Raw genomic sequence first — 26,429 nt, 5'->3', positions numbered from 1 at the left:
CTGTGCAAGTCCCTCAGTGTCACAGCAGCCTTCACATGGAGCCCCGTGGATCAGAGCATTTTCCACAGGGGCCCTTGGGGCAAACAGGGAGATCTGGTCTGGCAGGATGTGTAAAACAATCTCCTGTAAGATCTAAGGGTTCTCACACACAATCCTTGGCTGCAGGGACATATTCCCATTGTTCCTGCCCAGGGTTCAGGACTCAGAGTTGTCTTTCCTAGGTGCTGCTCCTTCAGCTGCTTGGGAAGGGCCATTTGGCCTCTGGACCCACATTCTGGCTCCATTATTGGGGCTGCTGCATCCAAACCCCTTATCTCCACAAACGGTGGTGACTGGAGGTGGATCTCCTTTTTTCACAATTGTTATTAAAATTGTAAGATCAGTAATTGTGCTACCCTGTCATGGGGTTGAATAATCCAATCCTGGTCACTATAGTTTAACAGAATTACTGTAATTTCTCCTGGATCAATTACTGTAATTTCTTCTGCATCAATTCCTCCTGCCTTGACAGGAACACTTTGCAAGGCCAAGCTCCAAGGGAGCAGTTACCAAAGCAAAGTGTCCTGGAGGAATCTGAATTCCTGTTTCAGTATTGACAGCTCTCATTTGCTTTGAATTTCTCCTAATGAATTCCAATGCATGAAGGCCCAGCCCTGCAGCCTCTGGGCTGGCCCTGCCAGGGGCCATCACAGCCAGAACAATTTCCCAGGCAGCCCAAGTCTCACTGCCATGGTTGGATTTGCAAATTGAGGGCAGCCGTGCACAGCCAGGGGGTTCCATTTCCCCTGTGGGCCATTGTTAAGGGCATGGAGCACATCTGGGAGATGGGTTCTCCATGGACAAAGGTTCCATCTCCTCATTTTTTCAACTGCTCTTTTAACAACCCGTTCAACCAGTCCTGCAGCTTGTGCATAGTCTGGTACATGAAAAACCCTGCAGGCAAAATCACTGTATTTTTCACAGGAACAGACAAAGCACTGTGCATCACAGAATCAGCAATCCCTGTAAAAATAGCCAATTTCTTCCCTTCCTCCTTTTTCATTGTATACAATCTCGCAAAGCTGGCCACTGACATTAAGGTCCTGGCCAGTCCTGTTCTGTAGGGTATTTAGTGTCACATCCCTGAGCAGCCAAAGCTACCAAATTAGTAGTGTCAGCACTACTTCACATTATGATAATTTTATATGTAAACAGTGATAGAGAAATATAGATACAGATAGATATGGACATATATAAAAGATAAATATATATATTAATGTTTTATTACCCTATAAATAGATATATAGTTATTTATTATATTAATATTTCACTTGCAAAAATGCATCTGAGCTCAAGATTAGAACCCTCTTCTCTTGCTCCAATTATTGTTGGAGCATTCCAACAATAATTGTGACTTCTGAAGGTGCTTTTTCCACAGTATTCTTAACAAATTCATCTTTGTCTGCCTAAACCCACAAGGTGAGGCTCCAACCCCGCTGGGAGAGGGCCAGCTCTGACAGTGCTGAATGAACAAACTGACAGCACTGCTAGTGTGGCCACATCTGCTTTCATCCTCCTCTTGGGTCCCTCCCAAAGCCTGGCCAGGGCTCAAGGAGGAACCAAGGGAGTTGACTTTGATCCTTCAGCCCCAAACAAGGCCAGATGTCAGATTTCATGGCCTTGTCTGGCTTCTAAATACACAAAGGTCAATCCCTGTTTCACTAATGAGTGGCTGCATCTATCTCAGTGCTAAATGACCATGCATATTTCATCACGAAGCAGATACAAAGATAACCTTTGCTTGGAAGGTTCATCCAGAGGCCACCTTTGGCTCAGGGCCTGCTGTCCAGGCCTCACTCAGGGCTGGTGTCCAGGCCTTGGCACTTCAGGGACGTGGTTTAGTGCTGGGCTTGGCACTGCTGGGTGAGCGGCTGCACTGGGTGAACTCAGAGGGCTTTTCCAACAGAAAGGATTCTGTGATTCCATGATTATATCCACTGCATTCAGCTGGGTCTATTTTAGCAGCATTCCTTTGCTCCAAAAGTTCCCTCTTGCCCAGCTCCTGTGGCCTGAGGCTTCAGGTGTTTCAGCTCCTGGTGCTGAGCTGCTCATGCTGAACGAGACGACTCAGAGAGATGAATCCAGTCCATGCAATTCCTTCTGGGACATGGAGAGGGGAGGCTGTGCAAACAGGAGCATTGTTTGCTGTGGCCTCCTCTCTGCCCTTCATGCCTTTCAGCGCTTTGAACCACCCAAGAGCTTTCTCCAAGAGTGCAATGGAGCAGCTGCTCCTGCTCCCAGGCCTGGCTCTCTCCAGTCTCTGCCCTTGCCTGGTTCTGTCCCTCGTGCTGTGCCCTCTGTTCCCCCAGGGCTCGCTGGCTGCTGCCCAGGACTGTGGCACTGGCACAGATCCAGTGCTCCAGAGCCTCCTTTCTGTGCCCTTGGACCTGCCTGGGCACAGCAGCCTTTTCCATCTGCAAGCTCCCCATGGACAGGGAGTGCCCAGCTGTGTTCCTTGCACAGCCTCCAGGAGCCCAGGGCTGCCATCTCCAGTCCCTGCTGGCACTGGGAGCTCCCAGGTGCCTCAGGCTGCTGTGACACCGCTGCACACGGGAGGGAAGAGGGGCAGGGGCTGTGCTCAAAGTCAGCTCCATGTGCTGCTGCTGCTGCTGCTGCTGCTGCTGTGGGGTCATTTGTGCAGCCCTGGCCCAGAGTCAGGGATCAGATCCTGCCAGTCTCTTCCAGCCCTGGCTGCTCAGAGTTTGGGCCTTGGAGCCTCAGGTGGCCAAAGGCAGCTGCTGCTGGTCCCTCTGTGTGCCCGTGTTCAGCAGTGCTGCTCCATCAGTCTGTGCCCAGCAACAGGGAAAAGCCTCAGCCCTGCAGGGCCAGGAGCTGCCGGGCCCTGCCTGAGCAGCTCAGCCAGCAGGAAGGGAGCTGCTCCACACAGGAACCAGGAGCAAAGAACATTTCTTCTGTAGGACATGTTTTCTATTTAGAGGGAAAAAAAGGAAAAAGGAAAAAAAAAAGGTACATTGTAAAAGATAAGCATAAAATTCAAGTGTTAGTGAAAAAACATAACACAATGTTAGTGAAAAAAAAAACCATAAATGCAAAGTTACATTCTTTGCATTAGGAGGTAAATGATCTTTTTCAAAAGAGAACTCAGTTATTTCCATTGTAAATGTGCTGATGGCATGGATCCATCTTCCTGACCTCAGCAGCCTCTTAAAAGATTTTGCGTTTTGTTCCCAACACTGGTATTTTAAATTGTGCTTGAAGCAAGAGGAAATGTTTTTGTGCCCTTCCAGCTCCAAGCAGGACTGGGAATGGAAACTCTGTCAAACCCCAAATCCTTTAGAAGATGACCTTCCTTCTCAGCCTGGGAATGAGCTGCACATTCCTTTTGAAACTGTCAGGGATTTCAAAGAGAAACTAAGTCCCACTTACGGCTTTTTGCTCTGGTTTGACAGTGCAGAAGGGCAATTCTCCATCCACCAGCTCCAGACTGCACTGCCTCAGGAGCACGGCCCACTCGCCAGCTTTGGCCCACTCGTGGCACCGCTAGAGGAGGAACAAAGTGCAGTTGCACAATTCCAGCCAATAAAGAAGGAAGAAAGGGACAGACAAAACACCCTGTGCAGATCCAGGCATTCAGCTGGGACTGTGGAGAGTTTGGGTCCTTGCCAATTGGATGTGTGTCCCCAGCTGCAATCTCTGGGCCTGCGGCAGAGTCTCACTCACCTGCCAAAGCAGAAAGCTCAGGCGCTGTGCTCACAATGGGCTCGTCTGATGCAAAGCTGTCAGAGCAATGTGAGGGCAGAGCCAGCCCAGCTGGGCCCAGGGCTGAGCCCAGCAGAGCCCTGGCAGAGCCCAGAGCAGCCTCAGCACCCACAGAGCCCGGCTGCAAGGAGAGAAAGCAGAAAGTGCCCGTTAGCTGAGGGCTCCTGTCCCCTTGTGCCAAGGCCTGCGGTGCCCAGGCCATGCTGGCTGTGCCCAGAGCTGTGCCCAGAGCTCCCATCCCTGCTGCCTTTGGCACAGAGCAGGAGGGCAGGACATGTGCCCAGCCTGCAGCCAGCCATGGCACATCCAGCCCTCAGCAGCTGCCCAGAGCAGGATGCTCCTGTGCTCGCTGCCATCTCCCAAAAGCTCTGATCCCACCCTGCCAAGCACACAGGGACCCACCTCACACCAGCCACGGCTGCAAGAAAAGCTGCTCCCAAACCATGGCCTCAGCCTTCTCCAAGGGCACGGCCCATCCACGCCACAGCTGCTCTCCAGCACTTCCCCATCCACACTGGACAACCTCGAATGCTTCCTCTGGAAAAACAAACAACACATTCTTGAAAAGAGTTTAGAGAAAAAAAGGGAAAACAAGAAAAAGAGTAAAAACTCTTATCTCTGTCAGGGCCTTGAGGAAGGCCAAACCCCTGCATGCCAGGGAAAAAGTCAGCCACGGCTGTGGGAAACCCACACTTTCTCTCTTCCCCCCTGCACTGTCCCCCAAAATCACAGTGACCCCAAAGCAAACAAGGGCAGTGGAACAGCCCAAGCCCTTCCTTGCCTGCACAGCAAAGCAGCTGTGCACAGGTTCTGGAGCCCCACCTCTGCTCCCACCACGGGGTTTGTTTGTGTCGGGCTGGCTGCCCCAGCCCCAGCCCGGGGCACGGTGGGTGCTGGGGGCTGTTGGCAGGGCCAGGAGCCCACTCCCATTTCGTGCCCACCCCAGCCCATTCTCCCAGCCCTGCCAAAAGCAGCTGGGCAGCCACTGAAGAATGAGTTGCATCTGCCCCAGCAAAGGGGAAGCCTTTGGTTTCCCGCCATGCTGGGCAATGCCCAAATCTGGCAGAATTTCCCCAGATGGGGACTCATCTGCAAATTCCCTGTGGAGTTTGGCTTTGAAGAAGGTGCCAGAATCAAAGTGCATCACCTTCAGCCTCCAGTGGCCAGGCTGAGGAAGAGCTTGTCATCCTTGATGTCACCCTCGCTGTCTCCAGCAGCAGCAGCAGCAGCAGCATCCCCACCCGGTATAGCTTCTCCAAGGGCTCCTTCTCCTTCCCTGGGGGCAGACCAGGCTCTCAGGGCTCTGCCCAGGGCCCCAGCTGTCAGGGAACCAGGACAAGCAAAACCAGCTGGGATGGCAGCCACCAGTGCTGGGCAGAGCAGCTCAGCTCCAGCGCAAGGGCTGTGTGTTCCCATCCCATGACCCCGGTGCAGTGACACAGGCAGCACAAAAAGGGTTGGGTTCCTTTGCTTCTCATTGCCAAGGCATATGTGGAGCAGGAACTTACCAGGGCCCTGGATCAAAGTGTGCCTGTGGCTCTCTCCCTTCTTCTATGGCAGAGGAATATCCTGCATCCAAGGAACACAGAACAGGTCTTCCAGTGTGGGTCTGTCCAAGGAGTTCACGGATAAACACCACCAGATCAGGTCTTTGCACTCTGGGGAGAGAAAGCAGAAACTGATGGTCAGCCAGAGAAGGCTCCTGTCTGCTTTACCCCACTATTCCCATTCCCCGGCCATGCTGGATGTGCTCAGAGCTGGGCCTAAACTTTCCCATCAATTCCCTGTCTTGGAGGAGAGCAGGAGAGCAGGACATGTGCCACCTCCTCAGCAGCTGCCAGAGCGGGATGCCCACGAGCCCGCTGCTGGCTCCCAGCACTGGGATTCCCCCCATGCCCAGAGAAGAGGATCCACCTTGAGAGAGCCTTTGTGGCAGCGGGAGCTGGCCCCAGCTGAGGTTCCGGCCCCTCCTGAAAGGGTGCTCCCCGCAGACCATCTGGTGCAGCAGGATGCCCAGGGACCAGATTGTTGCTGCCTCGCCATGGTACCAGCCAAAGTCGTTCCATTCCGGGGGGCTGTAGGACAGTGTTCCTATGGAATACAGATGGAGTTCATCAGGGGGATGCTGCTGCTCCCAGAGCCTGGCCCCAGCATCCCTGGGCCCGCGGGGGCTGCATCAGGGGCACACAGGGTGACCACTGCCCTCTCGCCAGCACCTGGACTTGTGCACAAAGTCAGGGTTGGAAAAGAAGCCTCTGGTGCTGGAAGAGGGCAGCCCTGGCTAGGCCCAACCATGACATGCAAAGGAAAAACCCACTCCATGCTGGGGAAAAAACATGCCCTTATCCTCCCTGCCTGCATTTCCCCAAAAATATTATGAAGCCAAGGGAAACAGGGTGAGTGGGGTAGTGCAAGCCCTTCCTCTCATTTGCACACCAAACTGGCTGGGGCACAGGTTCTGCCCTCTCTCTCTGCTACCCCCACCCACGGGGATTTTGGTCCAGCTGGCTGCCCCAGCCCAGCCCCAGTCCTGGGCAGAGCGGCTGGCAAAGGCTGCCAGCAGGGCTGGAAGTTGGCTGCCCACCCAGCCCTGCTCTAAAGCAACTCAGCTGAGGACTCAGTGCCCTGACTGGCAGCAAAGGGAGAATCCCCGCTGACACAGCCAGCTTGGGCTGGGAGATGTTGGGCCATGAGATGTCAGCAGCAGGAGCACAGCCCTGGGTAGGCTCACCTGCAAAGTGAGTGTAGACTGTGTCCTGCAGGTAGGTGCCACAGCCAAAGTCAATGAGTTTGGCCTGCCCGGTGTCCAGGTCAACCAGGATGTTCTCTGGCTTGATGTCCCTGTGCAGGACCCCGCAGCTGGTGCAGTGCCGCACGGCCTCCAGCACCTGGCGGAACAGCGCCCGCGCCTCCTCCTCGGGCAGGAACCGCCGTGCCCCAATGAAACGATGCAGGTCCTGACACTGCTCTGGCCGCTCCAGCACCATCACGATGCAGTTGGGGAGCTCGAGCCACTCCAGCAGCTGGACCACACCGGGGAAGCCAGTGGACACCTTGGCCAGCAGCACGATCTCCAGGGGTGCGCTGGTGCCGTCGGGCTGCGGGAGGAGCACGATGCCGTCACTGGGGCCGATGCCGTGCCAGGCCTGGGGAAGCCCTCAGCCAGGCCGGGATGCTCTGCGCCCTGCGCTGGCCCCACGCCCGCTCTCCCTCGGGGCGTCCTGGCGGCTCTCACCGTGCCGGGCCCCGGCTCATCCCTGGCCGGCAGTCCCGGCTGCTGGCCCCGCTCACTCACCAGCTCGCCCCAGTGCCGGATGCGGTTCCGTGGCACCCTTTTGATGGCCACCTGCAAGCCAAGGCCAGCAGCGGGGTGAGCTCGCCGCCCGCACTGCGTGCCCCATCCTCCGCCCTCCTCCTCCTCCATCCCCTCCGCCTCCGCCCACCGCCGGCCCCGCCGCTCACCGGGGCGCCGTCCGAGAGCCTCGTGGCCGCGAAGACTCTGCCGAAGCCGCCGCGCCCCAGCAGCGATCCCAGCCGGTACCGCTCCTGCAGGGCCTCCTGCGCCGTCCCTGCGGGCGGGACGCGGCTCTCAGCGCTCGGCCCGGGGCCAGCAACGGCCCCCGAGCGCCCCTCACCCGCCCCGGGACGGCCATGCCCAGGCGTTCGCTCCCGGGAACGCGGCACGGGAGGCTCGGGGCCGGCGGCCGCGCTGCCGAGCGGCGGAGCTCGGCCCGGGGAAGCCGCAGCGGAGGCGGCGGGAGGAGCCGCGCCGCGTGTGTCCTCCGCGGGCCATGGGAGGAGGCGGGGCCGGGGCCGGGGCCGGGGTAGGGGCCGGGGCCGGGGCCGGGGCCGGGGCCGGGACTGGAGCCTGCCTCGGGGCCGGGGCCGGGCTCGGGCCAGGCGGAGGCAAAGGGCGGCGATGCCGCCCCCGCCCCAGGCACTGATGCCCGCCCAGCAGCGCCACCGCCAGTACAGCCCGAGCCGGGCGGAGGCGAGACCGCGGCGGGACGGCCGGGGCCGGGCACGGGGCAGCCCCGCCCGGGGGCGGGTCGGGGGCATGGCCCGGCCCATCACGGGGAGAGGGAGGCGGGGAGAGGAGAGGGACGCCGGGCAAGGGACCCCGAGAGAAGGGTGCCCGACAGCGGGAAAGGGAGAGAGAGGGAAAGAAAGAGAATAAGAGAAAGAAAGAGAGAAAACGAATCTGTTTTTGCTGCTTCTTCCGGTGCTGCTGCCGCCGCTGCTGCCGCCGCTGCTGCTGCCGCTGCTGCTGCCGCCGCTGCAACTGAAGCACCGGGGCCGTTCGTCCCCGTGTCCGTTCCCCGCTCGCCCCACGAGCCCCACGTTCGAGCCCCGCGCGCCCCGGGGACAGCCCCTCCGTCTGTCCAAACACGGGAACTTTGCAGCGCTGAGCCCACATGCAGAGCCCTGACTCCTGCACACTGGCACAGCGATCCCCTCGCTCGCTGCTGTGCATTGTCCTTGCTGAGGGGCAAACACTGTCGGGCCACCTTCCCTTTGGGTAGGATTCCTACCTGAGCCCAGCACTGCACTTACACCTCCAGTGTTGCTTTCCAGTAAAAACAGGGGAAGAAAAACTGTTTGTGGCTCATGGTATTTTAGAGTGTCTAAAAATCACTAAGTCACAGATCTTAGAGGTGCTGTGCATCTGGAATTGCTGGCATGCAACATGGAAAAGGGGAGCATAGAAATAAATAGATGAAAACATCTTGGATTGTTTCTTTCATTTTCATTTCACTTCTGGAAAGCTGTTTCAGTTTTCCAGGAATCTTCTCCTGTCTGCTCTTCCCAAGAATCTGTCATGGAGAGCAAGGTCGAGCTTCGGTCACAAGATTTGCCACCAGGAAATTATGCCACTGGTGAAATTTTCATTGTGACTGTTTGTGCTGGTTTAGGGCAAATTTGGGGAGGAATTCTCCAAAAGGGGTCCGTCTAGAAAGCAAGTTCAAGCGGCTTGTCCCCCTATTATTTCAGGAAACAACTTCCCTTGAGAAAAGTGAAAAAACCCAGTTTATTTCACATGTAAAGTATTCACAAGCATGAAAAATGAATAATATTAAATAAAACCTCTGACAGTGCTGAAGAGATGGCAAATTCAAAAAGTTCTTTTTGTGGGTTGTAGTTGGCTCACTCGGTCTCTCCTGAGTACCTCTGGTGCTGGAATGCAGCATCTCAGAGCTCGGTGGGCCACAGGTGTGAGCTGCTGCCAGTGTTTTTCTGGGTTTTCAGTCCAGAGCAGGTTTAAACAATTCCAAGAAAAAGGAAAGTCACAGTCCAAAGGAATTTCTCTGCCTAAGCTAGCTAAAACCAAATTGCTAGACCTGGGCTCTGAAGGCATCGGGAAATTTCCAAATCTGGGCACTGGCGGTCCCAGCAAACACCAGAGATGGATGGTGCTGGAGCCAGAACCTGCAAATTTCAAAATTATGGCTTTCTGTGCCAGCAAATCACTGGACTTGGGCTGTGCTGGCACCAGGTATTTTCCAAATCTGGGTACTGGGGCAGCAAACACAAGATGTGGTCGGTGCCAGACCCAGTAGCAGAAAGTTGCCGGGTTTTGGCTTTCTGTGCCAGAAAATTGCTGCACTTGGGCAATTTCCCAGCACTGGCAAATTTCCAGATCTGGTCACTTGCACAGCAAACACCAGACCTGGGTGGTGCTGATGGCAGCACTGGGAAGCTGCTGGGTTCTGGCTTTCTTTGCCAGAAAATTGCTGCATTTGGGTTGTGCTGGCACTGAGAAATTGCCAAATATTAACTTTCTGTGCCAGGAAGTTGCTGGAATTATGCTGTGCAGGCATCTGAAAAATTCCGGATCTGGGCACTGACGGTGTCAGCAAACACGAGATCGAAATAGTGTAGGCACCAGGTATTTGCCTGGTTTTGCTTTCTTTGCCAGCAAATTGCTGGACTTGGGCTGTGTTATAAGAATAAGAAATGTTCAGGCTGGGGTACGGGCAGTGGCAGCAAACACCACATCTTGGCATTGCCGGTGCCGGCAGCAGAAATTGCTAGATTTTGGCTTTCTTTACCAGAAAGTTGCTGGACTTGGCTCTGCCAGAACAAGGGAATTTCCAGATCTGGGCACTGGTGGTGGCAGCGAACACCAGACCTGGGCGGTGCCAGACCCAGTAATGTTGGAAATGAATTTGTAGAGAATTTTTAAGGTTTGATAGAAGGTTTCTATAGTATGTATACAAGTGTCACGATCTGTCCTTATGAACGGGTTTTGTGGTGGTTTGTGGGTTGATCTCAGAGTGCAAAAAACACCGACACGGTACAGGGAGTTGCTGCTATAACCAAAACAAATGTACCTTTATTGAATAACCACAGCAAAATGCATTGAGGAGGAACTGGGGGAAAAGGGAAAAATAAGGACAAAGAGGGAGGAAGAGAAAGGAAGGTATAGAGCTACCAACTGTTTTACTAGGCCAGGACTAGAGCCAGAGCTAAGCAAACTCATGCAGCCAGGTGACATTCTGTAACATCAGAAGCGGGCAACCATGAGGACTTGGCTGCCAAAAGGTGACAGTTTGTACTGAGCCCAGAAGTGATTTTCCCTAGGGCAAAGCAAATTGAAATGAGAAGTTTAAAAGCTTCAAATGACTATGAAAGGAAACGGCAGAATAATTTCTGGAAGGGCAGCATTGTCAATGATCATGCAGCCCACGAACAGCTGGGGCTGAATCCAGAATTGCTTCTTCCAGCTGTGCAGGAATTGATTCCACTGGCAAGCACTGGTCCATGGGAACAAATGATCCCCTAGCTCTGGGCTGAATGGCGCCCAGGCTGCAGTGCAGATTTGAGGAGTCCTTGTCACTTGTTATTGGCCTCCCAGTGCACTCATCCTTCTGCAAACAAGGTGCAAACAACACAGCTGCACTGCTGTCCTGGGTAAATATACGTACAGGTGATTGCCAAAGCAGTGCATCATTTCCCAGTGAAATACATGACCTCTTCTCACCTATGGAATTGTGACTGAAGACACCTGTGAGCCAGATCTGTGGGAGATTGCAAAGGAGCAAAGCTTTGGGATTTGGGCACACTTCTCTTGGTTTCTTTTTTCAGGCCTTTGGTGAGCACAGAACACACCTAGGTAGAAAACCTTTGACTAGACAGGATCTTTTGGATCCATTCCCCCAAACAGGTCAACAGGTGACGCTGTTGTAATGCCAAGTAACAAAGAGCAGCACAAATGACACAAAGAAAACATGGCCAAAGAGGAAGAGGAGAAGCCCAATGAGGAAAGGATGTGGTGAGACACTGGCACACTGAATGAGCTGCACTCCCATAATCTCTAGGCAAGCAGGTCCTGGTCTCATATTCTCCTCTTGGTTTATTTAAATTTTATTTTTTTAATTTACTTTTTTTCACCATCAAAATAAAATATATCCAATTAAAAATATGTCATCAAATTTTAAAGATACAATCAAAACACAATAATTCAAAACTACATCCAAAGATCAGAACATATGTATAGCTATGTTACAACATATGTAACTATCTAGCCTAACGCATCAATCCTATTCTTCAAACACTCTCCATACAGGCGGCAGCTTCTTCCTGAGCTTGGAGGAAAGAGAGCTCTTCTGGATGGGAGGTGAGGACTTTGTCGGTGAGGGAACATGGGAAGAGTCTGGAGAAAACTTCTCAGTAGGACTGTAACCAGTCAGATCTGCAAAATGGAGACACAAAGTTTAACAGAGAGGCAAAGTTTAACAGAGGCCACCATGCAAACCTAAAGCATCTGAAGCTCCATAATTCCTTGGACACATTTCCTGGAAATGTCCAAACAGCTGAACAGGGAAACATGCTCCTGCTGGCAGACACTGAGCAGGCCAGAGCACAACCCTGAGCCACTTGCCCAGAGCTGGCACAGTCACAGCCTGGCCTCTGGGCTGCCCTGGGACAGCAGGGAGCCCAGAGCCCTGTGCTCTCCAGGAATGGCTCAGCTGCACATGCACCCTCCTGCTCCTCTGCCTGCCCCACAGCTCAGCAGCCCTGCAGCTCCAGGGGCACTGGCAGCAGCACAGCTCATTGCAGGGACACATGCAGGGCACAGCTGTTCCCTGGCAATGTGCACAGCCTCTCTGGGCTGCCACAAGACCCTTCCTGCCAGCAGAGATTGGCCCAGCTCCCCCCTCACCTCTGTGTGAGGCTGAGCGATGACTGCCCTTCACCTTTTCCTCCATGTGGAGTTGCTTCAGGCCCCCCATGTTAGCGTTCAAAAACACATAATCACGGGGGATTATATGCGGTGCTTTTTATTAAGAGCTCTGGGAATCGGGGTATATTCAACCCAAATCTGACTCCGACCATACATCCGAAATGATCATGTTTTATACTCTATCATTACATAACTTTCATGTTAATTATTAAACTTATATTGTTCTATTGTATACATAAATTTAGCCCCTCTCTGAATTTCCAACATAGTTTCTCACTATTCTTCTTATGGTTATATAATAATTACACTGAATTACTAAACAGTCATCACATCTAACAATTACATAATTTATCATACTGCTTATGCAGGTGCAGTTGATCTGGGAAAGCACAAAGCCTAACATTTTAGATTCTATCATTAACTTTTTCCAGAGTTCCACTATCATTCTCCCCCCTTTGAAAGCATTTTCACTTCCCTATAGGTGTAAATGTTTTCACTTGATACAGTCCTTTATTCCTCAGTTCGTACTCGGCTCTTCAAATCTAGGGTTGATGTAAACGTTGTCATGGATGCTGTTACGAACTGGAGAACCAGAAGATGGTGGGCGTGGATCTCATGTTAGTGCCTTTATTATCCTCTGGTTCCAGGATGTTTTCTTCTGTATCTCTCCCTTTAAGATGCTGTAAACTAACCAAATTGCTAAGAATACAATTAGTAAGATTATCACACTCTCAATGATAGATTTAATCCATGAACTCACCATTCCACCCTAATCCTTTAAAGATTTTTCCTAACCAGCTTGTAGCCAAATCCTTTTGCTCTTCTTGTGCTTCATGATCTATTTGTTTCAACTGATTGATGTCATATTCTACATCTGCAGTTACATTTGGGATATGAACACAGCAATGATCAACTTGTCCCTTTAAAACTCCACATACTCCATGCTCTTTCAGGAGTAACATATCTAGGGCTAATCGATTTTGTAAAGTCATTTTTGTGGTGGCTTGTAATTGTATATTTAATTCTTTAAATCCTTCCCGGGTGACTGTTGCCAGTCTACCTACCTGACCTGTAAGTTTGTATAGCATCTCTCTACTCTGATAGTTTGCTATAGGACCAAGCAATGACTCTAGGGCCCATCCAAATTTCACTCCACCAGAGGGTTCTTGCCAAGTGTCATCTGGATTTTCATTGTCTAGAACTTCTTGTCTTGCTCTTATCTGCAGAAGTTCATGTTTTCCATTAAATGGGGACTTTTTCCAAATTGGACATAAGGTTGGGAGGCCTAAAGTAATCTTCTTTACTTTCCCATCTACAGGCAGATGTGTTGTCCAGGTACCATCACTTGCTGCCCATACAAATTGTCCTGGACCTCAGATTGTAATCCTGGAACACCCTATAATTACTCTGTAATTCACTCTGCCTTGTTTATGTTTGATCCCTCTGCAAGCACAACCAATTTGTAGGGCTATTGCCAGGGGTGGCATCTGTTTTATCTCTACATCATCTGAAGTGCAGTCGTAAGTTTTATTACATGCCCACCAACTTACTTTGTCTGCCCTCGTTCTGCTACTAGTGTCAGTGTTCGTTATTGCTGGATCTGTTTCATTCTCAGGGCCTTCCCACTTAATACACCAAGGGGTGTTTGCCATATATTGGAATCTTTGAAGAATACTCACAGACCACGCACTGTCCCAAGGCTCTATCTGATCTTTCCTATCCTTGGCCTCAGATTCCCATACCAGAGTTGTTTCTGTAACTTGCCTCGATTCGGGTACCAGTTTACATGTAATTGTTTTGTTCTTTTGTATTTCAGGTAGTTTTGATGTTATGATTCCCCAATTTACTGGGTCTCCTGCTGCCTTTGGTATTGGCAGACAGGCAGTTATTCGGCTGGTGTTTTGCATTTTGGCAAAATCTTTGACTAATCCGATCATTACATTCTCAGCCCGAACTGCTTAGAAACCTTTATCACCTGTGTTTCCGTTTGTACCTCTCTCTTCATTCTAGAATGAAGAGTGGTTAGTTGATCATTTTGCGTTCCACAACCCAAAGATATTAATAACCATAACGTTAGCACAATTACTGATAGCATTCTGAAAGCAATTAAACACGTCTTATCTGCAGCCTTTGTTCATTCCAGAGTTTACACAGTCTGTGATCCAAGATGGATTTTCTTCACTCGGGTATGGTGGATCCAGGGTTCCACACCGGCTACTTTGACTGCTGTAAAGGTGGTCAGTAGTACCTGATGGGGTCCACTCCACTTTTCTTTCAGCAGTTCCTCGTTCCAGTTCTTGATGTACACCTCGTCTCCTGGATGTATGTTATGGACTGGGTTCTCGAGAGTCAGTGGTCTATTTCACACGAGGATACTCTGGAGCCGAGCTAAAGTTTTCCCAAGAGACAGAACATAATTATACACTTCCTGCTTTCCTGTGACATGTACATTAGGGTTAGGCTCAGGAGATTCTTATGGTTTCCCATACAATATCTCATAAGGACTGACTGACATCCCACTCCTAGGCTTTATCCGAATCCTCAACAGTGGTATTGGCAAAGCCTGGGGCCACTGCAATTTGGCTTCTTGGCATATTTTACTGATTTGCCTTTTTAGTGTCTGATTCATCCTCTCTACCTGTCCACTTGACTGGGGTCTCCATGGTGTGTGGAGGTCCCAATTTATCCCCAGCAATCTACTTACCTCTCTTACTACTGTAGCTATGAAATGGGGTCCCCTATCTGATGATACCCCTAGGGGTACCTCGAATCTGGGAATAATCTCCTGTGGTAACCACTTAACTGTTTCCTTTGCTTGGTTCGTGCGACAGGGAAGGGCTTCTGGCCACCCAGAGAATGTGTCAACCCCCACTAACAGGTATTTGTATCCTCGAGTCCTTGGTAGTTCTACAAAATCTACCTGCCAATAGTCTCCTGGCTCTATTCCTATCCGAATTCTTCCTAACTGTGCCTGTCTCCTGGCCACTGGGTTGTTTTTCAAGCAGGTATTACATTTTGACATTACTGATTTTGCCATTGTTAACATCCGTACTGAAATTAAACTCTGCTTTAGTAATTTTACCAATGCCTCTGCTCCCCAGTGACATTTGTTATGTTTAATTTGTAGAACTTCTCTCATTATCAAGGGGGGTACCACTATTTGTCCTTGTGCAGTCACATACCATCCCTCTGAATTCTTTTGTGCATTTAGCAAACATGCCAGTCTCTCATCTTCTACTGAATATTTTGGTTTTGGAGGCAAATTGAATTGGGATACATTAAGCTTCAAAGGTATCAATGCCATTGTTGTTTGTACCTCTCGAGCAACCTGTTGGGCTGCCCAGTCTGCCTTTTGATTTCCCTCACAGATTTTGGAGTTTCCTGGTTGGTGTGCTTTGCAGTGTATGATTGCCACTTGTTCAGGTTTTTGTATTGCCTTTATCAATTGCAGGACTGCATCCTGATGTTTAATGTGCGTACCCCGAGAAGATGACAGTCCTCTTTCTTTCCACAGTGCTCCGTGTACATGCACCACTCCAAAAGCATATTTTGAGTCAGTCCAGATATTTACCTTTTTCCCTTCACTTAATTCTAGTGCTCTGGTCAAAGCAACCAGTTCTGCCTTCTGGGCAGATGTATTTGATGGTAATGCCTTTGCCTCCACTACTGTATTGACTGTTGTTACCGCATATCCAGCATATCTGGTTCTGTTTTCCACTAAGCTGCTCCCATCTGTAAACAGCTCCCACTCCGGCTGCTCTAGTGGGACGTCTTTCAGGTCTTCTCTTGCTGAATAGGTGTACCCTATTACTTCTACACAGTCATGTTCTAATGGGCCTTCTTCAGTTGTGGTACCTAGGAACAAAGCTGGATTCAAAAGGTTAGTTGTTTTTAATGTGAAATCATCCTGCTCAGTCAGGACTACCTGGAATTTCATCATCCTGCTGGGAGATTGCCAATGGCCCCCCTTTTGTTCTAAGACAGTGGTTACCATGTGAGGTACATAGACATCTATGTGCCTTCCCATAGTAAGTTTCCTGGCTTCTTGTATCAGGATCACAGTAGCTGCAACTGCCCGCAGACATGGGGGCCACCTGGCACTTATGTTGTCGAGTTGTTTGGAAAAGTAGCCCACCGGCCTTTTCCAGCTTCCCAGACGATGTGTCAGGACTCCTAGTGCTAGGCACAGTCTTTCATGTACAAACAGCTGAAAATCTTTAGACAGATCAGGCAACCCTAGTGCTGGAGCAGTTGTCAGTGCTTCCTTTAATTTTAGGAAGGCTTCTTTCTGTGGTTTGCCCCAGGTGAATGGCTGCGTCTTCTGAGCTTCATACAGGGGTTTCACAATCAGTCCATAGTCCATGATCCACAAGCGACACCATCCTGCCATCCCAAGGAAGACTCGCAGCTCACGTAAATTCTGGGGCTCTGGAATAGCACAAATAGCTTGGATACGGTTAGTACCTAGTTTTCGTTGCCCTTGTGAAATTTCACATCCCAGGTAAATCACAGTCTGTTGTGTGATTTGTGCCTTTCCTCTGGATACTTTATAGCCTCCCATTCCCAGTGAATTTAAAATCTCAGTGGTTACCTTTATACAGGTTGCTCTTTCTTCTGTAGCAATTAGAATATCAACATACTGCAACATAAGTATTGGCCTCTTGGTACTTGCCCATTTTGGGTCCAAATCTCTAGTTCCTTTGCCAGTTGGTTTCCGAATAGGGTGGGACTGGTTTTGTATGCTTGTGGGAGTCGTGTCCAGGTGGGCTTGGTCTTTCTTCCGTTCCTTGGGTTTTCCCACTCAAACAGTTTCCTACTTTCTTTGTCAAGAGGCATGCAGAAAAAGGCATCTTTTAAATCAATTATGGTAAACCATGTATATATCTCCTTTACGGATGTTAGCAATGTATAAGGATTTGTTACTACTGGATAAATGTCCTTTGTTATTTTATTTATTGCTCTCAAATCCTGCACTAATCTATATTCACCATTTGGCTTCTTTACTGGAAATATTGGTGTATTAAATTCTGATTCACATTCTTCTAAAATTCGGTATTTCAAGAATTTCTCAATAATCTTTACTATTCCTTGCCATGCTTCTGGTTTTATGGGATATTGTTTGACTTGTACAGCCCTTGCCCCTTCTTTTAACTCTACATGCACAGGTTGTGCCAATTTAGATTTCCCTGGTATATCTGTCTCCCATACAGAGGGAATCACTGCATCTTCTACCTCCCTATTGATAGAGGGAACAGGTTTTTCTTTGATCATTAATATCTGTCCCATCTTTGATTCAGTTATTTTCATTATAAGCTCTCCATTTCCAAAGGTTATTACCACATCAAGTTTCGCTAGCAAATCTCTCCCTAAAAGCAGAATTGGACACTCAGGTACATATAAAAATTTGTGTGTTATAACCTTGTTTCCAAAACACAAATCTAGGGGTTGCAGGAAAGGCTGTTTTTCCTCTTTCCCTGTAGCGCCAACTATTGTAGTTTCCTTGTCCCCAATTTGTCCTTGCAAATCATTCAATACAGAAAAAGTAGCTCCTGTATCTATTAGAAATCTGACCTCTTTATGCCCTAACTGTATATTTACAACAGGTTCCTTAACTTGTTCTCCCGGTTCTACGTCTAGTCAACTGGTATACTCCCCCAGGACCATGTCCTTGGTAGCCTGCTGGAACTGATTGCCCTGGTCAAACTGGTTATTCAAACTTGGGCAATTTCACTTCCAATGTCCCACCCCCTTGCAATACGCACATTGATTCAGGCTTAACCCCTGGGTAACTGGTCTCCTTCGCCGACCATTCCTGTTACGCCCCCTGAAATTTGGGTTCCCTCTCCCCTGTATTACTGCCAAAAGATTCTGCTGCTGCCTTTTACTAGCTTCTTTTTCCCAATTGTTATATACCTTCCAAGAAACCTCGAGTAACTTATCCAAATTCCTTAATTCTTCCCCTTCTAATTTTTGCAATTTTCTACGAATGTCATCCTATGATTGACCCAAGAATATGAGAGTGAGCTGAACCTTTGCTTGCTCTGTATCCATTTGGAGGTCTGTATATTTCCTTGCTACCTCCTTAAGCCTCTCCAAAAACGCAGTGGGAGATTCTTTCTTTTCCTGTCGAACCTCATATAGTTTGGACCAATTTATAGTTTTGGGCACAGCATTCTGAACTCCTATTTGGATCCACTCTTGGTATTTCCGTAATCTCCTCATATCGCACAATACATTAGGGTCCCAATTTGGATCCTCAATTGGGAAATTCACATCTAAATTCCCTGTTACCAGCCCATTTCTAATATCTTCTCTTGCCCTCTCTTTGGGTGCCTTAAGTACCATTTCTTTTTCAGTAGAATCCATCAGAGTATCTAATATTACTTGTATGTCATCCCAGTCAGGATTTTGAGTTTTCATAACCATTTTTACTACGCGTGCCACTTTATCAGGATTTTCTTTTTAAGTTCTGGCTGACTGTTTCCAAATGACTAAGTCTACCGGGGAAAAAGGCACTTTTACAAATACTGGCCCTTCCACTCCGACACCTTGTCGCAAGGGGGCAATCACAGTCCGTTTTTGTTTCCTTATGCCATCTCTATGCACAACTGGAGCAAGCTTTGCACGACTCCGGGTTCTATGGGCTATTGGGGTCCCTGATTCATTACCATTGCTATCTTTTTCACTCGCATACCTCTTTCCCCTTTCTATCACAGCTAGGTTTTGTTCATCTTCCGAGGAAGAGGGATTGGGTGATGATGGGAGAGGGGGATAAAGAGGGAAAGGTGTACTAGATGAGACAGGTTCAGGGGTAGGTGGGTGAGGAGCAGGTGGTGGGATAGGGTTAGGTTCTCTTGTTCCTATTGGAGCTACTTCTAAATCAATATCTGTATAATTTTCCCTACTCAAGCTTTCTCTTAACGCCAAGTGTTCTAAACAACGTTCCTCACAAACCCCACCCTGTGCAGATGTTTTAACCATTAATAATCCACATTCATCCTGCCATTCTGGCTTTCCCCGTAAGTAAAAAAAACAGATCAACATATGGGACTTCATCCCATTTTCCTTCTTGTTTACAAAACTACATTAACCACAAAATAGTGTTATATTGCAGAGTACCGTATTTTGGCCATTTTTCACCGTTCTCCAAAGCATATTCTGGCCACCATGAATTACAATAATCAATCAACTTAGTTTTACGTAATCCTTCCCCAAAGTTACCTTGTTTCCAATGTGCTAATAAGCACCCCAAAGGAGAATTTTGCGGGATAGGGGTGTTACTGCCCAAAATCCCTTTAAGTTTCTCCATTTCAAAAATACCACAAATGCTGAACCCGCAACACTTTCGTGATTGTCTTACAGAACGGCACCTAGGCTTACACCAGGAATTCCTTTAGCCCAGCCAAGCGTAGCTTTCGCTGTGTCTTATTGGCAGGCATGCAAACCAAAGTAAAAAGCACCTTACCTTTCTCCCGGAGACGTTTGTGAGCGGCGGGAGTAATCGCGGCCGATGGGCTCCCTGAGAATCCCTCGGTGCCGGCTGGAGCGTGATCGAGTCGCAAACTCGCTCAGCAGCACTCACAAGGCGCCCATCTAGGTTCGCCAAAAGGTTACCGTTCAAAAACACATAATCACGGGGGATTATATGCGGTGCTTTTTATTAAGAGCTCTGGGAATCGGGGTATATTCAACCCAAATCTGACTCCGACCATACATCCGAAATGATCATGTTTTATACTCTATCATTACATAACTTTCATGTTTATTTTTAAACTTATATTGTTCTATTGTATACATAAATTTAGCCCCTCTCTGAATTTCCAACAGAGTTTCTCACTATTCTTCTTATGGTTATATAATATTACATTTAATTACTAAACAATCATCACATCTAACAATTATATAATTTATCACACTGCTTACGCAGATGCAGTTGATCTGGGAAAGCACAAAGCCTAACATTTTAGATTCTATCATTAACTTTTTCCAGGGTTCCACTATCACCCATGCCATGACTAGGAAATGTGACGGAGAGAGCAGGGGCAGATGCACCCCCTTCCTTAGGATTTTGTCATTTTTTGCACAGCACAAAAGGCAAATCCAGAGGTGTCCGACTCAGCGCTTCCTCAGCCTTCTGGAGAACATCTCCCCTTCACCAGCCCAGCATTTGGGAGAGGTTTTCCCGCACGTGTGGAGGCTTGCTGGCAGCACATTCCTTCAGCTGGGTGCCCATCACCTTGCAGAGAGCAGAGGCGAGCTTGGTGGCCACGGTGCGGACATTGGCGCTCCGCACAGGCAGCGCCTTGTTCCCCAGGCAGGACCAGAGCACGGGCAGGGCGTCGCGCTGGGCGACTTCAGGGCTCCTGGCATGAACCCCCTGCACAGGCACTGCCGGGACAGAGACACAGCTCCGTACCCACCAGCCTCACTGCAAACAAGGATCTGCCTCTGCTTCTGCTTCTTGCCAGCCTCTCTGGCCAAGAGCAGCAAAACAGCACCAAGAGCCCCTTGGTCCAGAAATGGGCAAAGCAGCTGAGCATCCTGGAAACAGAACCACCAACCCCTCACCACTAATTGCTCCAACCTGAGCCTTGTCCCTGTGGCAGACTTCCTACCTTTACTAAATTATTTCACAATCTTTTTCTGCATGAACAATGAATGAAATGTCCAATTGCCTTTGATTCCCATTAAGAAGTTGTCTAAACCCACACTGAAGATTTGGAAATGCACCATAGAGAGGAAATGGAGAGATTTCTAATAAAAGAGATTATTCCGTTTTTGTAACTTTGATGCCAAGTGCCAAATGTCTAATCTGGCTCTTCCCTGTGCTCAGTGGCACACAGCAAAGGGCAGGGTTAGAACACACCTCAAAACTCCAGCCCACCAGAGATGGCTGCTGCCTGACAGCTGGATGAGAAACATCAGTGACCAGCTGGTGTCTTTGGCAGAATGCTTTTGGGGCTTCCAACAAAGAGCTGTTTCAAACCTCAGGGTGTCTTAGATAATTACCCAGACCCCATTGCCTTGGCATTTGGGCATCTCCACATTTTAATGTCACTTCCCCTCCAAATGGTAATGGCATTTTTTTTTATAATGTTCACTGAAATAGGGCATAGAGAAAGAAAAATGCTACACAGGGGATTGAAATGTAACCAAAATACGAGTGTTTTCTCACATTGTCCCTGAAATATCTCGGCCCATTTTCTGAACTGAACTGTATCAAACACAGACAAATATTTACTACCAACAGGTTTCTTGCTTGGCAGATTTGGCTGAGAGAAAAAAACCTGAAATGCTCTGGAGACCATTCTTATTTTCTGATCAGACAAAATGCTATCTAGTAGGCATTTAATATTCTGTGGTGGAAGAGACTTCATTTTCTCTATGCTGTTAATCCACCAGCAGTCATCAACATTGAAACATTGAAGGAGCTCCTGCAAGTAACCAAAACCAATTCTGCTATACAAGAAAGGGTTATAGTACCCATTTTAAAATGGAAATTCATTTGAGTTTAAATGCAATTAAAGACATCGGTGACTACTGAACGTGAGGAACAGCTGTCTGTTCCTACTAAATCTCAGAGAGAACATCTGCTTTTTCTAAAGCAGCCCTAATTTATGGTTAATTCCTTTGTTTGAAAAAGAGATCAAAAGAACTGCTAAACTAAATTCCCTATTGCTGGAGATCTACTTTATTCAAATGCTCTTTAAGGGCCTTTGACATTCCCAATTGCTGAACATGCCCTTTTGAGATTCCTAATGAAGACACAAAGTGTATTAAACCTTGCATTCAAAGATGTTGGCATAATTAGCAATGGATTTAGCCCCAGTTAAAGCAAGGCTATCAATCATCTTCTCTGCTATATATTGGGATTATCCTTTTTCCATTCCTTGGCTATTGCTGACACAGCAAGCTCCTCTGAGGAATCAATTATCAGCTGCATTTGTAGCATTTTGGACAGCACTGACACAGGCAGACACAGTTTGCACACCCTGAAAGGCTCAGTCCAAGGCCACTCTGACAGCACAGGCAGGGAGCCTCAGCACTCTGCTTCTGTCCCTGTGCCCCAGAGGCTGCCTTGCACTAAACCCGTGCCTCTGAATCCTCTGTTGAGTTCTGGCCTAAGCTGTGACCCCAGGCCCTGCACAGTTCAGCCTCAAAACTTTCCAAGAGAAAAACAAGAATTCTGTGAGGACAAAACAAACTGATGCCCTGAAACAGCATTTGCCACCATTTCCCCTCAAAGATCACAGATGTCCCTGAGCTTCCCAGAGAGGAGCCAGCTGGGGCATTTTTAGCCCTCCCTTTGCTGGAGGTGGTTCTGAGATGCCCCAGTGAGAGCTCAGCCCCAGGCCCAGCGCTGCCCCCATCTCAGGTGCTGCCCAGCTCTGCAGCAGCCAGGGAAAACCTGCCAAACCCACCTGCCTTGGCCATGGGGCAGCAGGGACAAGCTCAGCACCTCCTGTTTGGAGGAGCTGCTCTGCTGTCTGCTCACAGGCATTCGCTGTAAATGCTCCCTGGGAAGAGCTCTGGGCTCAGAAGGGGAGGCCGTACCTGTGACACGCTCGGTGACATCCAGCAGGGCTCGGCCACTCAGGTGATTCCATTGGTAGCTGAACTCTTTCAGCAGTGACACTTTATCTACAAGGGAAACACATGATTCTGCTCACTTTTCTCAGGTCATAGGAGTAAGGACAGTGGGGAGGGAAAGGGCAGGGCCAACCCCATTTTAAAAAATCAAGTACATTTCTGTGGATTTTTGAATCCTTTTCTTCTTTCCTTATAGCCTGCTTTCTAGGGTTTTAAATTCAGAAAGAAAAGCTCTCCTCTCACAGTTGTAAATCCAAACTTTTCTGCTGTAGCAGGAGCTGTGTTAAAACATTTCGCATCAGGGACCTCGAGAGTTCAGTCACATGGAAGCAGTGAAAAGGTTTTGCATCCCAGAGCACAAAGGAAGAGCCCCATACTTGGGTCACAGAAAGGCACTGAGTCAGGCAGTTCCTGAGTTCACAGATCAGCTGGAGAGGAGAAAGTGGAAACTCCTCCTGAAGACCTGCCTCTTCAACACTCCTTTTTTCAGGCATATTTCCCCAGTGCAGCATTCTCAGAACTGACATAAATCTGTGTGGCAAAGGAATTTAGAGCAGCCCTTGCCTATGTAGTTAATTGCTGTGGCCATCTTGCCCCATGCAAAACAACATGTGGAACAAGGCATCCTTGGCAGCTGGGTTTATACCTGTTTGATATAAAGAAATGAACTTGGTGAATCACAAGTTCCCCTTTGAACATAGAAGACAAAGAAGAAAAGTGGGAAATAGGCAGCTACTGCCTCTAATGTAGAGCCTTGCAGGTGGCTGCCCTGCAGAAGCTCTGATGGGTCAGTGTCCCTTCATGCCAACAGCAAAGCTGTTCATTTGGGAAGTCAGATGGGGCCCAAGCAAACTCCAAACCCCCTTCGCCTCTGAACTGTAGCAGAGCTGTAGCCCAGGACTTGCTCTTCACACAAGCAGCACAGAGCCAAGGGCTCCTGGCACTGTTGGGAAATGCTGATCCCATTCCAGCCGGTTGGGGATGGTGCACAAGGACTGCACCTGCACAGCCTCTGGTGGGTGTCAGCTGCAGTGTTCCACAGACAAGAGCAGCTGTCGAGGCACTCAGCGCTCTCTTGTGCAGGAGAGACAGAGACGAAGTTGAGGAGAGTCCCTGCCAGGGCTCAGCCTTACCCAAATGAGCAATGGATTCCTCCAGTGCTTTCACAGCTGTCCCACGAATCCTGTGATCCTTTGAGTTCAGGTTCTTTGTTATTCCTTCCACCAAACCAATTGTGGTGGTTTGACCCGGAAGAAGTGGGAATTCTGGGAGGCTGTGGTCAAACCAATGGATGCTTGGAGTTTGATATTGGTACCTGGTGTGACCAGTGCGGTTTGGACACACCTCCGAGAATACACAGGGGTTAAAAGCAGAGCTTCAGCCCTGGGAGGTTCTCTTGGGACGTTGCGGCGAAGAGGTCAGATCTCCCTCCTCTGTCCAGCCGCTGCTGCTGGGCGGGGGAGGGACAGCCATGCGGTAGGCCCGGGGCCTGGACAGAGATGGGGGGTGAGAAGGCCCTCGAGGATGGAAGGGTGGAGGAGCAGCCCCAAGAGACATCGGGCAGACATTTCCCCCCCCCAGGAGGGAGAGAGAGGGAAAGTCGGCGTCTGAATGTGATAGCAGCCAGCCAAGGAGGAGAAGGGGGGGGAAGTGCCGGCCGGAGCAGCAGCAGTGTGTGTGGGAGTGCTGGAGTGCTCCGGGACAGACAGAGACTGAAGTTTTAACCCCTTTCTTTCATGATTGGGGCCTTGCAAAAATGCTGATCCTCCTCAGAGGTGAATAAGAAGGGAAATAGGAGATGAGATGAGACAAGGACCTGGCCCGAAAGATGTGGAGATGATTGAGTGGAGAGAGATGATTGGAGTGGCCTTTTGGCTGGACTTTTCTTGTGGCCATGGACTCAGTTTGTTCCTGTGAGACAGAGACTGCACTTGGGGGGGAAGCAGTGCCTCAGAACCAGGAGGGTTCATCGTGGGGACCCCTTGGCCGCAGGGGGTTGGAAAAATATGGGGGGGACAGATGTCCCAAAGCAGAGACTGTGCCTTTTTGGAGTGAGACAAGGCATCCTTAAAAGACAGCCCTAGAAGCAGCTCTGGTCCATGCACGGTGGTGAGAACACTGAGCATGGAAGGAAGATGTCACAAGCGGCAAAAGGACTTTTCCGGGCGGTGCCGAGTGACATTGGAAGCACACGAGGTTTCAGCATGTTTCCAGGGGAAGCCTATGGAACAAGAAGGACTCCTCTCCTCTTCATGAACTGAAGTTTGAGTATACTAAAGTGTGGTGCCAGGCTGGGCAGTTGGTGATTTGGGAGAATGTATGTGATTGGGAAATTCTGGTGTTGGGGAGGAGGAAAGTGTTTTTTGTATGGTTTTAAATTTTTTTTTCCTTTTCCTTATAGTTTTTTCCTATTTTCCTGTAGTTTAGGTAATAAAGTGTTCTTTATGTTTAAGCTGGAGCCTGTTTTGCTTATTCCTGGTCACATCTCACAGCAGACCCCAGGGAGAGGGTGTTTTCATGGGGGCACTGGCTTTGTGCCAGGCTCTAACCATGACATCTTTTTCCCACCTAATCTCTTCAATTAACTTTTCATACAAGAAACAGATGGCCTGCATGTATCTTTCAATACATAGCCTACAATATCCCAACAGGCCTAAAAACCTTCTGACTTCGCTCTTAGTTTTTGGTGCGAGTGAGACTATCCCTGTAATTCTCTCAGGGTTCAGCCGCCACCTCCCTTGACAAATCACAGATCCTGGGTATATTACTTCCCTTTCTACAAATTCGAGTTTCCCTTTTGATACCTGAAGTCCTTGGCCCCCCAGAAAATTGAACAACACTATGGTGGATTCCCAAATTTCTTTTTCTTCCTGTCCTGAGAAAAGCAAATAATTTACATATTGGATGAGCTTTAGCTCAGGTTTAATGGAGAAGAATTTTGTTACTTCTCCTAGGGCTTGACCAAACAGGTTTGGGGATGCAGAAAACCCTTGGGGTAACCCAGTCCACCGAAGCTCTTGCTTCCTTCCAGAATCGGGGTCCTCCCATTCAAAAGCAAAATAACCCACTTTCCTCTGCCAGTGGGTATGCCCAAAAAGCATCTTTTAGGTCTATCATGCTAAACGACTGGGATGTTACTTAGGAGTGTATAGGGATTAGGCATTACTGGGTACGGATTCACTGTTCTTTTGTTCACTTCTCTCAAATCTTGGACAAACCACTAAGTTCCATTTGACTTCTTTACTGGTAATATGGGTGTATTATGGGGGGACATACATGGTTCTAAGGTGCTGTCCTCAAGTAGGTCCTGGATCAGTGGCTGTAATCCTCGTCTCCCCTCCAGGGAGAGTGGATATTGTCATAGCTGAACTGGATGGTTCTCATTAGTTATTTTTATTACTATAGGTTTCATGTTCAATTTAACTCAGTTTTTTTGTTTTGCCCAAATCATCTCTTCAATTTTCTCCTCATTTTCTTCCCTTCATTGGAGAAGCTTAACTACCATTTTCCCTTTCTCTGGGAGCACTCCAGAGAATGTCAAAATGCACCTGTAAATCATTTCCTAATAAATTTCACCCTGCTTCTGGAACTAATAGAACATCCCCAATTCGTATTTTATTTGTTCCTCCAAACTTTGTTTGCTTCATAACTTTTGAAGCTTTGAAACTTTCCCCTTGTTAATGTTTGAAAAGACAGGTGTCAGCTAATCAAGGCAGAAGCCACCCCTGAAATGGAAAATGTAAACCCCCCTCCCTCCAAATTGTTATAATTTTTTAAATTGAGGGGGCTTTCAGGCAAGATATGGGAGCAGGAAATAAAATTCTTTAATAGGGAAGCAAATTAAACAAATAAACAATGCAGTACACTAGAACAATATTGACAGAGTCACAACTCA

General features: G+C 48.9%; 1 protein-coding gene across 1 annotated transcript in view; it reads right to left on the bottom strand.

Annotated features, from left to right (window-relative positions):
* Positions 1-6,354: 6,354 nt before the first annotated feature.
* LOC141729534 (serine/threonine-protein kinase pim-1-like) overlaps positions 6,355-26,429 on the bottom strand; it is a 28,284-nt gene continuing 8,209 nt past the window's right edge. The window contains exons 3-6 of the mRNA XM_074544242.1: positions 7,222-7,328; positions 7,055-7,105; positions 6,491-6,857; positions 6,355-6,431 (exon numbers count right to left, since the gene is read on the bottom strand). Of these exons, the coding sequence (XP_074400343.1) occupies positions 6,355-6,431; positions 6,491-6,857; positions 7,055-7,105; positions 7,222-7,328 (602 nt within the window). The remainder of the gene's footprint in view (positions 6,432-6,490; positions 6,858-7,054; positions 7,106-7,221; positions 7,329-26,429) is intronic.

Source organism: Zonotrichia albicollis, chromosome 7 (assembly GCF_047830755.1).
Source record: "Zonotrichia albicollis isolate bZonAlb1 chromosome 7, bZonAlb1.hap1, whole genome shotgun sequence".
Taxonomy (NCBI): domain Eukaryota; kingdom Metazoa; phylum Chordata; class Aves; order Passeriformes; family Passerellidae; genus Zonotrichia; species Zonotrichia albicollis.
This window is presented reverse-complemented; position numbering and strand designations above follow the sequence as displayed.